This window comes from Syngnathus floridae, chromosome 5, assembly GCF_059516105.1.
Source record: "Syngnathus floridae isolate MCC-2025c chromosome 5, RoL_Sflo_1.0, whole genome shotgun sequence".
NCBI lineage: Eukaryota > Metazoa > Chordata > Actinopteri > Syngnathiformes > Syngnathidae > Syngnathus > Syngnathus floridae.
The window spans coordinates 10,453,473-10,467,516 of NC_142417.1; the positions used below are offsets into that span (position 1 = coordinate 10,453,473).

A 14,044-nucleotide genomic window follows, 5' to 3' on the forward strand; every position below is an offset into this window, starting at 1 on the left:
CCAAAAAGTTAATATTTTCCATTGAATTTTAGCGCTACAACTTTTCTCTATGCATTCAAGACATGTCAGGGAGCCCCGTGCTCAATAAAAACACATTCCATCCCTTCACTCTCTCCCATTTTTCTTGCAATTGGCTGTTCTTACCAATCTTTCTCTTCACGGCAGATTCTGTAAATGACATGGTGAGAGTACAACTTTTCCTTTCACTTGATGTCACGTCAGAATTACATTTTGCCAAAAGCTGTTATGAGCCCATAAGTGATTAACACACACTCACACACTTACAGTCACACACACAAAACTCCCAGGGCCACGATGTGGCAAAAAAAGAATACTGACATTAAACTAGTCAAGTAGGGGGCCACAAAATATCTTGTGGGCCACAAATGCCCCCCAGGCAGCAAGTTTGAGACCCCTGCCACTGCCATTTTACAGTGATGTTGACCTAATTATCACCCAAATGTGGATGGTTTTACTGTGATGTATTATTACAGGATAGATTTCACAATTACCCTCTAGCTCTAATTGATAGTTAAGAGTTAGACTCTAATTTTAGCCATTTTCCCAAAACCCTTCAGTTATAACTTTTCAACTGTTGTCTCAAATTTAACTGGCTACATTTCAGAGTTCAGTCTTTGTGTTGTTTTTCAGAATGAACATGTTTCTGAATCTGTAAAAGGCAAAGAAAGCTGTGCCATTTTTTTCAGTATGTACTGGCAATAAATGGCAAAGGCATTTATGTTCATATAATCTGCAATCAGATACAAATGAACACAGTAAAAATCGAATGTGAAGTGCAAGTTGGTTAACAGCGGTGACTTAGGTCATCTTCAGTGTCAAAGAATTTGGGAGTATTAAGTAAATACTGGAAATGATTACAGAGCTGTTATACATTCTCGAGTTTAAGGAAATACACTGTTCAAACACCATTAGAAGATATTGAATAATAAAAATGTAATCTGAAAAAGAGCAATATAATAACACACTACACTATAGTATGTTCTGACTGTCCTTCCAAAACAAACTATAGCTCTTAATGTGGTCTATCTCATGTCACTAAAAAATGTATTCAAACTGATCAAATGTAATCATTTTTTGTAATATCCAACGTTCCATAGTGTCATTTAAGAGTAAAATCAAACACTATCAATTCGACAGTTTGTGCAGGAAGCACAAGAAACTGAACAAACATGTTTACCCCCTTCATGCAGTTTCTCTTTCGACATCTCATCACATAAACATTCAATTCATCCACTTGCAGTGTGTCAGTTTGCCCTGCAGGTCTGACAAGTCTCAACGTATTCTTCCACATTGTCAATCATTCACACATACGGCATCCTCAGGCACAGCCTAGTAGAAAACAAACACTTCTTTGGGCAGTGTCACTGCATGCGTGTGCGCTTCTTACTGAACGTGCTGTCTATCAGTGGATTCGTGGAACTCAGAGGACCTGCACTATCTGGAAGCCATTGATAGTGACTGACACTGGGAAATGGAAAAAGTACCAGCCAAGAGGACCAGCTGATCCGTGTCACAATTTCAGAGAGTAGCCCTTGTTTGTAACGTCTCTGTGAAATCTGCAAACAAACCGAAACAAAATATCAAAACGATTAGCTGCTATAGAGGCTCTAACACTATCCACAAGTGTCTGACTTGCAACAGAGTAGCTTATTTAATGGGAGTGTTGACATACCTCCATTATGCGCTTCACCATAGCTTCAATGTCAACAAGTTGACGGTCTCTCTTGCTACCATGTTGCGTAATTATGTAAACGTCTCAAGACACACACATTTAAGATGTCATCATCCCTTTATATTATGGGCGAGTACATAAACAACCAAGTTCAGGCTGTTGATGAAAACTCAGAGGTGCTTTGAGAATAACAATAACCCAGTTACTACATTTGAATATATTTCAATATGTAGATACAATATACAGCTATGAGTGGATTTGTATCATTCTGTGACTGAAGAGAGAGCGCAATAAATTGAGGTGATTGTGCATGTTCACATCTATTCATCACGCAGCATTTACTGTTTGGAAGCATTTCATGTACGAGTATCAAGTGAGCTCATTGTGCTCTCGTTGTGTGTTTATGCCAGCTGTTATAAACACTGTTCCCCAATTCTATAGACAAGAGCTTTTCATATGTGAGTGAAGCAGGCACAGCGAGTGATGGGGGAGGGTAAAGCTACTCAACTCTACACTGAGGTCTTTGTAAGTCTGAGTGTTATGTTAACGCAGCTATGTACAGAGAAGAAAAGACGGACCGTCTATGTGAAACGTATGTCTGTTTAGTGTGCAAAGGTTCACGGGTTTCAGTTTAGGGAGGGGGGGCGACTAAGGAGAAAGTGGGAGGTGTCAAGTATCGTTGCCCATCCCCCTCGTGGACGTATATCCTGTCATCACTCTTCTTCTGTTTATGTGTTTTAAGGTTTCTGTACCAGTGTGTGCCGGTATCTGGTGGGGGTTTTTTGGGCACTGGTTATATCGAGGAGCTTTCGTTCCATCAATATGATCCATGCACTTGAGCTAATCATGACCGTGTTGTCATGACAACATCTTACAGTTTTGGGAGTTTCCTTCTGTGGCTACGTGGGTGTGAGGATTACTTATGGGAATCTGAAACAGCATGAGTCTAGTTACTAGGCAGATATTAGTCCACCCCACACACATGCACTTGCACGCATACAACTTGCATGAGTGTTGCAAAAACACTGTTGATAAAGAGGCTAGCAGTGGAAATTGCAGCTTATCCGTTTACATAAGTTGTGTGTGTGGGGCATGATAAACTGCACAGGGGTTGTCCAAAAACATTGCTTCAAAAGTTGATCCCCACCCTGCTATGCTCGCATTGAACATTCACTATTATGTTGAACCCCAAGGTGAGAAGGTGGTGGGTCGCATTTTACGAACAGAGCACGATTGTCTGCATATTTGGAGAGGAACTTAGTTATCATACAAGATTGGTGTATCTGTTGTATTTATTTACATATCCAAAGACTGCTCTTGCATGAATTGTAATGCATGAGCACAGTCTTTCTTTGTCCAAAACTATTATCCCAAGTTGGGAAGTTCTTGAAGTCAAGTGAAACTGACAAAAATAGTCCAAAGTGAATGAAAAATAATGACAATTAAGAAGGGTTAATCAGCTGATTCAGCAACTGCTCATCATTCATTCCCCCTCTCATACAACACAGCTCTTCTGCATCATGAATGTGTTTCTTGTTCCTTGCCTAGGGAGGAGTCCCCCCTACTTTCCTGCCACATTCTGTCTAAATTCTTCCTTTCCCTTCTAGTATTCACACACAAAAACCTCTCCCTTGCATAGCTTTTGCGGTGATTGCTGGAAAAACAAGAATGTGTGTTCAAGTGTGGTCCTTGTGGAAACCGACTATATATAAACGTGTGTGCCCAAAGGTCAAATGTGCTACATTTGCATATAACTGTTCACGTGGTTGGAGAAAAACTATTTATCTGTTTTTCCATGCTCCTTTGTGGGTGTTTGAACGCCATATGAGACCACATGCATGTGTGTGGCTACGGTGAATGCGTGTGTGCCTGGACAAAAAGTGTGTGCGTGCGCGTGATTCCTGCAGATGTCCCGTGTACTGTTCGAGACTGGCTGCTCTTTGTTGCTGCTCCCTCGTGCAGACTGGCCTAGCCACGTGCTTCTCTGTCTGCAAATACAAGCCCCGCCCTCTCCGCTGTAATCTGTCAATTGAAGCAGCCAAGTCCCGCCCCCCACAGAAAATCAACTCCGCCCCTTGCTTGATGACGCGTCTCTACTCAGGCATACTTACCATGCTTTCCTTCCACTCCTACACACTAGCTGTGGCTGGATCTTATTAAGCAATAGTCTCTCGCAAACCCCCCACATGTTCAAGACAATGATGCTTGATTCTGAAGTGTTTCCTGCTCTTCAATACTAGGCTGAAATACACGTTATACTGTGTTTTTATATAGTGGTGTGAGCCACACCTGACTCACCTGTAATTCACACCCTGCTGGCATTCTCACTAGGAAAGCCAAACGGCCTGCTGCTTTGCACCCACGTCATCATTGTTGAGGTAGAAGTTCATGGTTGATTCCTAATAAACACAGGATGGGACATTTGACATTTGTTTTATGACTTGTTGTGGTACATCAGCGGACTCGGTTTATTTTTGTACATAAAAACGTACAGTCGTTCTTTCAGTGAAATTAAAGCCCAGTTTGTTAACGTCCATATGATCAAGAAGAGTATTTACTTCTATAAGCAACTATACGATGCAGCATGATACACAACTTTATTTTTCTGACCTCTGTCCTTTATGAGTTATAAAACAAACAGATCTGCTATTTGCGGCTTCGCTCATTTTTTTGGGGCTCATTAGTCTCTTATCATGATTGCTGTGGGTCAGTCTTTTATCTCTAAAAAGTATTTCTTTATGTTTTTCTGATAAACCTGACATGCATCAGTGACACACTGCACTTCTTGTTACTTCCTGGTACACCATGTGATTCACGGCTATCAAAACAAGAAGAACCTAGATACATTTTGATTAGATTTGATGTAATCATGTGGGTGAGAATGGTTGTCTGTCCCTTTTTCTGCCCTGTGTTAGAGTAGCGACCAGTCAAGTTTGTGAATACCCTTTTCCCTATGTTTAATTAAACACATAGCTAAAATAGGACCTCACAATATCAACTTTTGTGTAGGAGTCCAGGTCATTTAAGGGCAAACTTTTAAAATTCCAAGTCTCCACAAATGAAGATCAAGAATAAATCAATCCAAATATTTTATTTATAGAGCACATTTCATAACAGAAACACAACAGAAGGTATTTCAAGGGCGACAAGGAACACCTCGGTTGACTAAAAATTGCAACCAGAGTAATGACTTGAGTACAGTATCGCCCGTCAGCTGCTCACAAGGCCTTGGCAGCTTCCTTCATCAAGATTCCCTCGTAGCTGCAGCTAAGTTTGGAAACAGGGAATAGATATAGCCTACACAAGACTCTTCTTACATCAATGAGAAAAACACGCATGCCTGCCTGCAACATTCTTTTTTCACTTCTCACGTGTAGGAGCATTCAGAAATAACCAGAGGAAATCTGTTTAAATTGGTACAACAGCGCCCCCTATTAGTATCGGCTTCAACTCTACACCTTTCTGGACAGTAGATTGCTTTTTCGTCAGACAGTTAGGGGGGTGGGCACAAATGAGATCTGGTCAGAACGTAATGCCTAAAATACCTGATTAAAATGAGCTAGCATTTTAAAAGAAATACACTGAGAGATGCAATTCAGCTCTTACGAGTCACGACACAAGCAAAGGTGGACTTTATTTCCTGTTCCTTGCTTCTATGATCATTGGCTGTAGATCCAATTTCTAATTACAAATGATTGACTAACTGCTGAAGGGCCAATCCAATATTCTAAACAAACAGCATTCGATTCGTAATATATTAATGATAACATGCAAGTTGACTAATGTACACAGGTAAAATCGTGCCACATGAGTTAAGCGTTTTGATGAATGTTAAGGGTGCTCCAGCCACTATAGTGTAACTTTGATACAGTGGAGCCATTATTTGAATATCATATAAACAGCCCTGACACTGGCATTGACCTTGTGGACACAGACACACACATATCACACTGCATAAAGCCAGTCATAACTGTTTTGAATAATTGATTGGCAGTGAAATTGTGAGGCTCTAAGGTTTCCAGGATGTCATTGTCTGTGTTTTGGGTCAATGGGTGGCAAGGAAAAAGTGAACTTCTCACATGAGGCGCTCATCATAGACTTGCCTCTCAATACTCATATGCACACATTGTTGTCATGGCAGTGTGTTCATCCACTTCATGGGTGGAGATACCCTACAGCTTCATCTCCCATGTTCACTGAGCTCTCTGGACCTGGGGCCACTCGGAGGTCGACAACCATGAGAGGAAGATGCCTCGTAACAAACTGATCACTACCGAGGATGACAGTAAGTCCATGCCTCTTGATATCTATGTGATCAACTTATTTGGTTTTTCATGGTACTTTGACAAGAAGGAAGAGATAAAGTCAACACTACCAACAGGACAATGATTATCTATATTTGCTTTTCCTTTCTAATCTCATTTGTTAAACTGATGTTAACTATAAGACCTTTGGCTGAACCCCATCTCCCTTCATTATACTATTGTTTGCAACTGCACCCCTTTGATGCACACATTTTCAATGACCAGTGGCAACATGACTCTAGTTTCACCGAAGGGCTGATCTCTTCAATTTGTCTGCAGCGGGCTTTGTTTTCATTTTATGATTCTTCATTGAGCACAATGCAGCGTACACAATGAAGAAACATACTCAAGTGCGGTTTGGGATTGTAGGAATGAAGTCGATTTATGAAACTGAAGTCATGTTGTATGGAAAATCAGTAAGCATCAAGATGCACGTATGTATTAAATGTGTGAAAAGAAAACATTTGACCAAAAATGGAAAAACACATCACAGAAGAAATCAGGTGGCCAAGCAAAGATGAGATTCAGTACCAATGATTGATTCAGATAAGAAAGAAATAAACTATTAAAATTTGACTTAACATTTTTCCATTTTTAAGATATGGATAATTCATATCTTATGTTCACTCTGTTCTTAGTTCACATTGGACTGGATACAGGTAAGTGCATAAATGTGTCTTATTCCATTAGTGTAAGCGTATCAAAAATCATGCTGGTGTGTGTCATAGCTAAAGTAAGACTGATCTTTTGGTTTGTATTATGTGACAAATTACACATTTTAGTGGAGGTGTATTGATACGAAACATGTTCAACTGCAACCTTAACATGGATTCACATATACTGCAGGTGATGAAGACCAAATTTGCACTATACCAGAAGAATATGAGCGAAAGAAAACAGCAAAAAAGAAGCAGGATAGCAAAAGAGAGGGAAAGAAGGGAAATCGAAAGAAGAAAAAACATGCAGCCGAGACTCAAGAGGAGTTGATGGACAGACCAGAGAGGAAAGAAAAAGGCACGAGGAGGAAAGGAAACAATGATAAAAATAATACTGCAAAGGAGATTGAGAGGGATGACAAAAAAAAGATGGCAAGGGAGAAGAACCTTAAAAATAAACAAAGAGAAAAGGTGCCGATGGAGAGCGGAGCTGAGGATCAAAATTTCAAGAGGAAACACAAACATGATAGTGCCCTGAATGAAGAAAGAAAAGAGAATGTTTGTAAACGTGAGGAGGAGAAGAAACAGGAAGTGAAGATGAAAAAGCACACAAAAGTAATTGAAACAAGGTAAATAATTTACTTTCTTTTAGGAAAACAACAATATGTTCTCATACAAGAACAATTAATTGAAACAATGACTACTCAGTTCAGAGCAGGAGACAAGTGAAGAAGAGGACAAGGAGGAAGAGGACAGCAATGACGAAGAGTTGAGGCCAGAGTCTCTGACAGCTGAGGAGCTCCAGGAGCTAAAAGAGGAAGTGGACGAGAGGAAGAAATTGATCCAGAGTCTCAGAGGAAAGCCATGGTCGATGAAAAAGAAGCTGTTAACCTTACGGTAACTTCTTCATAGCAGTCACGGGTCAACCTATTGACTTTAGCGAATCTGGAGTGAAGCCATCTACTTATTTGCAGGGAGTCTCAGGAGTTTGTGGAGAACTACGAGGGGGCTTTGGGCAAAGGGAAAGGTAGAAGGCTCTACGCATACAAGGTCATGATGACTAAGGTAAGAGGAAAGTGGATTTTAAATAACTCAAATAATGTACATATAGTCATTTACTGGTAGGGTAGCAAAATGCGTACGGAAACGTTCCATGGGAACTGACACATTAACTGGCACATAGAAACACTTTCAAGCATAGTTAGTCTATAACAGGGATCCTCCATCTTGAAAAACATGAAACATAAGCTTGGTAACTGAGGGAACTGTATTGATTAAAAAGATCTAACTGTTGTATTAAAAGCAGCAGTTACAACAATGATTATGAATCAATTTTTGAGGACGTACAAATTATTTTTTTTCCCTCCAGATGTCTGATACCTGCTTTACAGGGTTATTTTATCTTCTTTTCTAATTTTACAAAGTAGAAATGGATGAAGTTTCAACGAGATTTTGAAAACTTCAGAACTGCTTGCATCCCATGGGAGATGAAAATCAAAGAGATTGAAAGTAAGTGAAAAGTTTTTTCATCTGACATTGCTTGCAGTGCATTAGCGGGCTTGAAGTTGAGCAATAATGTATAATCATGTTTCTCATTATGTGCTGCACATCACACAGGTCACTTCGGCTCTTCTGTTGCTTCTTACTTCATCTTCCTGAGGTGGATGTATGGTATCAACATGATCTTGTTTGGGCTCACTTTTGGCTTGGTCATGGTGCCAGAGGTTAGTTGCTTTTAGTGTTTCTTGTTGTGTGTCTTTTTATGTTGCTGTCCACTCTGTTTTTGTATATCAGGCATTAATGGGGCGGCCCTACGGCAGCATCTCGAGAAAGACTGTGCCGAGGGCTGAGGAAGGGAGCGCCATGGACTTTGCTGTCTTGTGGGACTTCGGGGTCAGCTATCTCACACAATGTCACTTTTTTTTTGCTATTGTGAATTAAAACATGCATCTGCAGGGTTACGCCCAGTACTCTGTCCTCTTCTACGGTTATTACAATGACCAGCGTGCCATTGGCTGGCTCAAGTTTCGCATGCCTTTGTCGTATTTCCTCGTTGGAGTAGGAACAGTGGCCTACAGCTACATGGTGGTCATTAGAACGTGAGTATTATATATGCAGTATAGGACTTAATGTAATCATCACGGTGACTATGTCTTATCTCCAATAAAAGGATGGCCCGCAATTCAAATGAGACTGGTGTCGGAGATGATAACAGCTTTAATTTCAGCTGGAAAATGTTCACAAGCTGGGACTACCTGATAGGGAACCCTGAAACAGCAGATAATAAATTTGCCTCAATCACCACCAGCTTCAAGGTCGAGGCCGATGTGTTTGTGTTGATGTTTACATTTATGTCATAATTGAGTTAACAACTACCCTTAGTTTCCCGTCTGCTGTCTCACCAGGAAGCAATCTTAGAAGAGCAAGAGAACCATAAGGATGACAACATCCATCTGACCCGCTTCCTGCGAGTGCTGGCCAATTTCCTGGTGTTGTGCTGCCTAGCAGGAAGTGGATATCTCATTTACTTTGTTGTGCGGCGATCTCAGAAGTTTGCTCTGGACGGACTAGAAAACCATTCTTGGTGGGAAAGGAATGAGGTACAAACAAATGAGTCGACTTCAGAATGTATGATTGAGATACAATCTGATTGGCTCTTAATTTTTTACTGAATTAGAATTATTGTGTAGTCACAATTTACAACCACACTACATTACAAATATGACAATTTTTCTAAATAAATAGCCATCTTACAATATTGGTAAAATCTGAGCAATAATACTGCATCTTAGTAAAGACTGAATTTCTGATTCGGATATAGTTATTTTAGGTATTTTTTCCTACAGCATCAATAAAGTTTGAAAAGCAAAGTAACTACCTGAAGAATTTTCATACAGTTTCCTTCAATCTGTATTACAGAACATTTGGTGGATCCAGTAGTCTTTGCATATGTCCAACTTCATAGATCATCACTGAGTGCTACAGCCTGTGTTTTTTTCCTCAGGTAAATATGGTTATGTCATTACTGGGGATGTTTTGTCCCATGCTGTTTGACATCATTAGCACCCTGGAGAACTACCACCCCCGAGTCGCCCTGCAGTGGCAGCTGGGCCGCATCTTTGCCCTCTTCTTGGGGAACCTCTACACATTCATCATTGCACTCATGGATGAGATCAACCTGAAAGTGAGGATTGTAGTGTGTACATGATAGACAGTTTATTGAAGTGTGAACTCAGGAGTGTACGTGTTTTTCAGAGGGAAGAGGAAAAAATAGTCAAGTTTAATATAACACTGTGGGAAGCAAGTTTTTACAACGTCACAGGAAATAGCACAGCGCCACCTGCTGTTCATCCTGCTGATGTGCCCCGTGGGCCCTGCTGGGAGACCATGGTGGGGCAGGTTAGTTAGAAAGTGACCTTAACACTTACCATGACATGCAGCATTAAGAAAATGATCTCTTGCTTTTGCATTAGCTAATGGGACTTTAAGATTGTATGATTGTTTTGATCATAGATAGTAACTGTTCAACACATTATCATAAATTCTGACCACATACAAATACCTCGCATATGCAAGGCCTAATATCCCTTGGGTACAAAGGAACTTTTTTAAATGCACATCACAGAAGCATGGTCCTTTGCAGGAGTTTGTGCGGCTCATCATATCTGACACCATGACAACCTACGCCACACTGCTCATTGGTGATTTTCTTAGAGCTGTGCTTGTTCGTTTTCTCAACCACTGCTGGTGCTGGGACTTGGAGGCCGGCTTTGTAAGTCAGCATTTTACACCTGCCTCCTGAAATGTCTATAGAGGCCGTGAAAATATGAGTCAGGAGACTATTTTGTTCATCTTCTTTTTCCGCTGTACTTTCGGAAAGCCGTCATACTCTGAGTTTGATGTTAGCGGGAATGTGCTCGGCTTGATCTTCAATCAAGGAATGATCTGGTAGGAGAGATTAACAAAAAAAAAGAACTAAGTGAAATGGTGAATGACCCCAGTCATTGTACCTTCTTCTAGGATGGGTGCCTTTTATGCTCCCTGCCTGCCTGCCCTAAACGTCCTCCGCCTCCACGTGTCCATGTACCTTCAGTGCTGGGCCGTCATGTGCTGTAATGTGCCGCAGGAAAGAGTCTTCAAGGCCTCTCGCTCCAACAACTTCTACATGGCCATGTTACTGGTCATCCTCTTCCTCTCCACCCTACCTGCAATGTACACCATTGTCACAATCCCTCCGTCTTTTGATTGCGGACCATTCAGGTAATGAATGGATTCTATTTAAAATGCAAGTCAGGGGGATTCATTCACTTTTCCTTTCTTCGTAGTGGGAAGAATCGTATGTTTGATGTAATCCATGAGACTTTGGAGTCAGACTTTCCAGCCTGGTTTGGAAAAGTGTTCAACTATGCCTCAAATCCTGGACTGATCCTACCCTTTATGTTGTTGATGGTGTGAGTAGAAATGATAAAATGTCGTGTACGCAGAATAAAAGCATGTGGTGCATAACTTAATGAATAGGGGAAAGCTGTGCTTGGTTTTCTGATCATAATGCCAAATCTGTCTGAGTAATTTCAGATGTTCTCTGTTATGCATCATTAGTGTGTGCATGAGCCAATCATAGCATTTTTTTCTTAGCATAAACATACATCATGGTGTGACCTGACTAAGTCAACAATGTAGTAAATAGTTTTTTTGGGTAGAAAGGTGCTGCAATAGAAATGCACTCACCATTAATAATAATAATCCATTTCATAGGCTGGCAATTTATTACCTGCAGTCCACATCCAAAAGCTACAAAGAAGCAAATATTGAACTGAAGAAAAAACTACAGACGGTAAATTACTTTTTTTTTGTCCAGCAGGATTCGATCATCAATTGTATCATGTTGTACTTCAAAGTGACTGCATGAAGTTAGAGATTATTAGGACATTTGTGTTTCTGCTTTTAAGCAAAATGAAGAAAACAAGCGAAAGAACAAGCAAGCTGCGTTGAAGGCTGCAATGGATTTGGAAGAGGCCAGAAGAGCTGCATCCGAGGCTGCAGAAAAACAAAAGAACAACAAAGCTTTGCAGCAAGACCATGAAAGTGAGACACAGATTGCTATATTTCAATATTTGCTGCTCTATTAATGATCCCCCCTCCCTCTTTATAGGTGGGAAAGAACACCGTTGTAGAGCTCAGAAATCACATCATGGCAAAAGTGGACATAAATCTCCCACAGGAAGAGACCAAGAACGTACAACGACCAGAACTCCTGCCTCCGGGAGTCATCGCCGTAGCAACAATGAAGCTTCTCGGTACCTGCCTGGTTTCCCTCAACAAAGTGATCTGAAGATACACAGGGGGCCAAGGTTACAGCGACACTGAGTGAGTGAGCATGAATAGAAAACACTTTACCGGGAAAAGTCATTTTCAGAAGTGCGTGATGCAAAAAGATTCTACTGCATGTAGTATTTTTGGGCACATTTTCACCCAAGGACTTCTCTGGTCTCCAGAAGACAGAGTTGAACAATAAAGTGATGGGACTTTAATGAGTCAATAAGCTTTATTTGTCAAAGCAGCAAAGGACTCATGTTAAAATAATGAAAAATGGGTTATATGTATTGTATGTATTTACAGAATTCTATAGAATACTGTTTTTGTATTTTACATATACAACAGTAATTGTATTTTTATAATATTGTATACATATTATCTAATTAGAAACATTTTGAAAATTTATTATAAATTAGAAACATTTTAAAAATTTATTATAAACCCAACTTGAAGCTAGGTCTCATTACTACTATAGTTCTAGTCTTATTTTTCTTTAATTTGTCTAGACTTTTCTCGGCACCGCAGCCATTGAACTCATCCTTTGACTTGTGGTCATGCCAGTTGAATTCAGCAATGTCCAAGTGTGCCAACATCCTTAATTGTAAATCCTTTTGTTATGGTCTCCTGAGCTTCATCATGTTACAGGGATGTCTGTCTTGAATCATCTGATAACGGTACACTGTCTGATCCAATATCTTAGAGGCTGTTCTGCTCTGTCATCCTGTCAGTCAACAGTCCCTCCGTTGACCTTTTAGTCAAATGTAAACATGTTTCCTGTCAGTTAAATTATCCATCTATTCCACCAATGCATCTTGTGTACCAAGAAATGTCAATGAGAAACCCAAAAGCTATTTGTTTGGGTAAATAAAAAACTAAACACGCTATAATTACGAGAGAAATGAAGATGCAGTACTAATCAGATCTTTATCTGCGGGTGCTCATAACTCTGCCTGCATGCTTGTGCCAGGTAATTGAGCCACACAGCGGCATACTACGTATCTGATATCTTAACTTTCTCTGTACACCAACAGGGATCTCATCTTCCCTAATATTAATGAAGGGAAGAGTAAGGCATTGTACCATGATGTACACTGATTTTGACTTCTAACAATGTACTGAGATCTGCTTTGGGGACCCAAAGTTTGTGAATTGGTTGGTTTTTGTGCAAATCCAGAGAGTTGAGCAAATGCAATCAAATAAGGAGAGCTTATGAAATGAATTATCCGTAATTTTGGGTTCTGTCCGGCAACATGATTTCTCAGCATTTACAAGTTCCGTCTGACCTTTCTGTTCTATTCCAAAATTGGGCTGTGGATTTCGCTGAACTACAATAAATAAAAGCTGCATGCCTCATGAAAAAGAGGCAAAAAGAAATACTCGAGCTGTTACAATAAATCTTGTAAGGACATAAATAAAGTCTAAGTGTTCATTTATCACAACTTTTATGACACGCCATTCTGAATGGACATGGTTCTCATGCACACTAGTGGTGGGCGTGGCTCAGGTCTCAGGTGGGGTGGGGAGACTTAGTAAAATGAGGCTACATTCAAAATTTTGTTGCAGCCACTGTACTAATTGGTGGGGGGAATTGAATTTGAAGAAGCATACTGCATCAGTTAAGTAGAGCAGGAAGGTTGTACTATATGTAAACACAGTGGACTCCTGAAAGGTGCAGGTGAAGAAGACCGGATGACAGCTTGGGTATTGGGGTTAAGGTGAAGGGCAGCGTCACATCTCTTCTTTCACTGCATTATTCAAAAGGACCTATTTGACATTTGACTATAGGCTTGCATCACCGTTGTTTTAACACGTTTGAACATTTCGCCTCAATTTTGCACAATATGCAATATTTTAATATTTGTATCTTGTTGAATCTTGCTCACCCTGAACTTTGACTTGAAGATTTTAGGTTGCAGGAAAACACCTGTTTGTATAAACTATGCAACAATAAGTTACAAACTTGACATGCAAAGACATTATACATCATCCATGATGACTTATTGTATCATTTACCATTTTGATTGACATTTGTTGGTTTTAGGTCTTGCTCAATTGAATTTTCTTCCTCTGGGCTA

The 14,044-nt window shown here is 40.2% G+C and overlaps 1 protein-coding gene across 1 annotated transcript; it reads left to right on the forward strand.

Moving 5' to 3' along the window:
- The first annotated feature begins 133 nt into the window (after positions 1 to 133).
- On the forward strand, positions 134 to 13,333 carry tmc1 (transmembrane channel-like 1). Its single transcript, XM_088376165.1, has 20 exons — positions 134 to 182; positions 5,835 to 5,978; positions 6,844 to 7,282; positions 7,362 to 7,550; positions 7,628 to 7,718; positions 8,081 to 8,162; positions 8,271 to 8,377; positions 8,448 to 8,546; positions 8,610 to 8,752; positions 8,824 to 8,968; positions 9,059 to 9,253; positions 9,658 to 9,837; positions 9,909 to 10,052; positions 10,297 to 10,425; positions 10,534 to 10,601; positions 10,674 to 10,913; positions 10,979 to 11,104; positions 11,409 to 11,487; positions 11,603 to 11,738; positions 11,806 to 13,333. Exons 2-20 carry the CDS (start codon positions 5,942 to 5,944, stop codon positions 12,018 to 12,020), a joined length of 2,844 nt encoding a protein of 947 aa, XP_088232291.1. The 5' UTR covers positions 134 to 182; positions 5,835 to 5,941; the 3' UTR covers positions 12,021 to 13,333.
- The last annotated feature ends 711 nt before the right edge of the window (positions 13,334 to 14,044 follow it).

Excerpts from the sequence above, each read along its gene's own strand:
- tmc1 (XM_088376165.1), top strand. The coding sequence starts at position 5,942 with ATGCCTCGTAACAAACTGATCACTACCGAGGATGACA. Across the intron at positions 8,547-8,609 it reads CTGTCTTGTGGGACTTCGGG|GGTTACGCCCAGTACTCTGT; the intron begins GTCAGCTATCTC and ends ATGCATCTGCAG. Across the intron at positions 8,969-9,058 it reads CAATCACCACCAGCTTCAAG|GAAGCAATCTTAGAAGAGCA; the intron begins GTCGAGGCCGAT and ends CTGTCTCACCAG.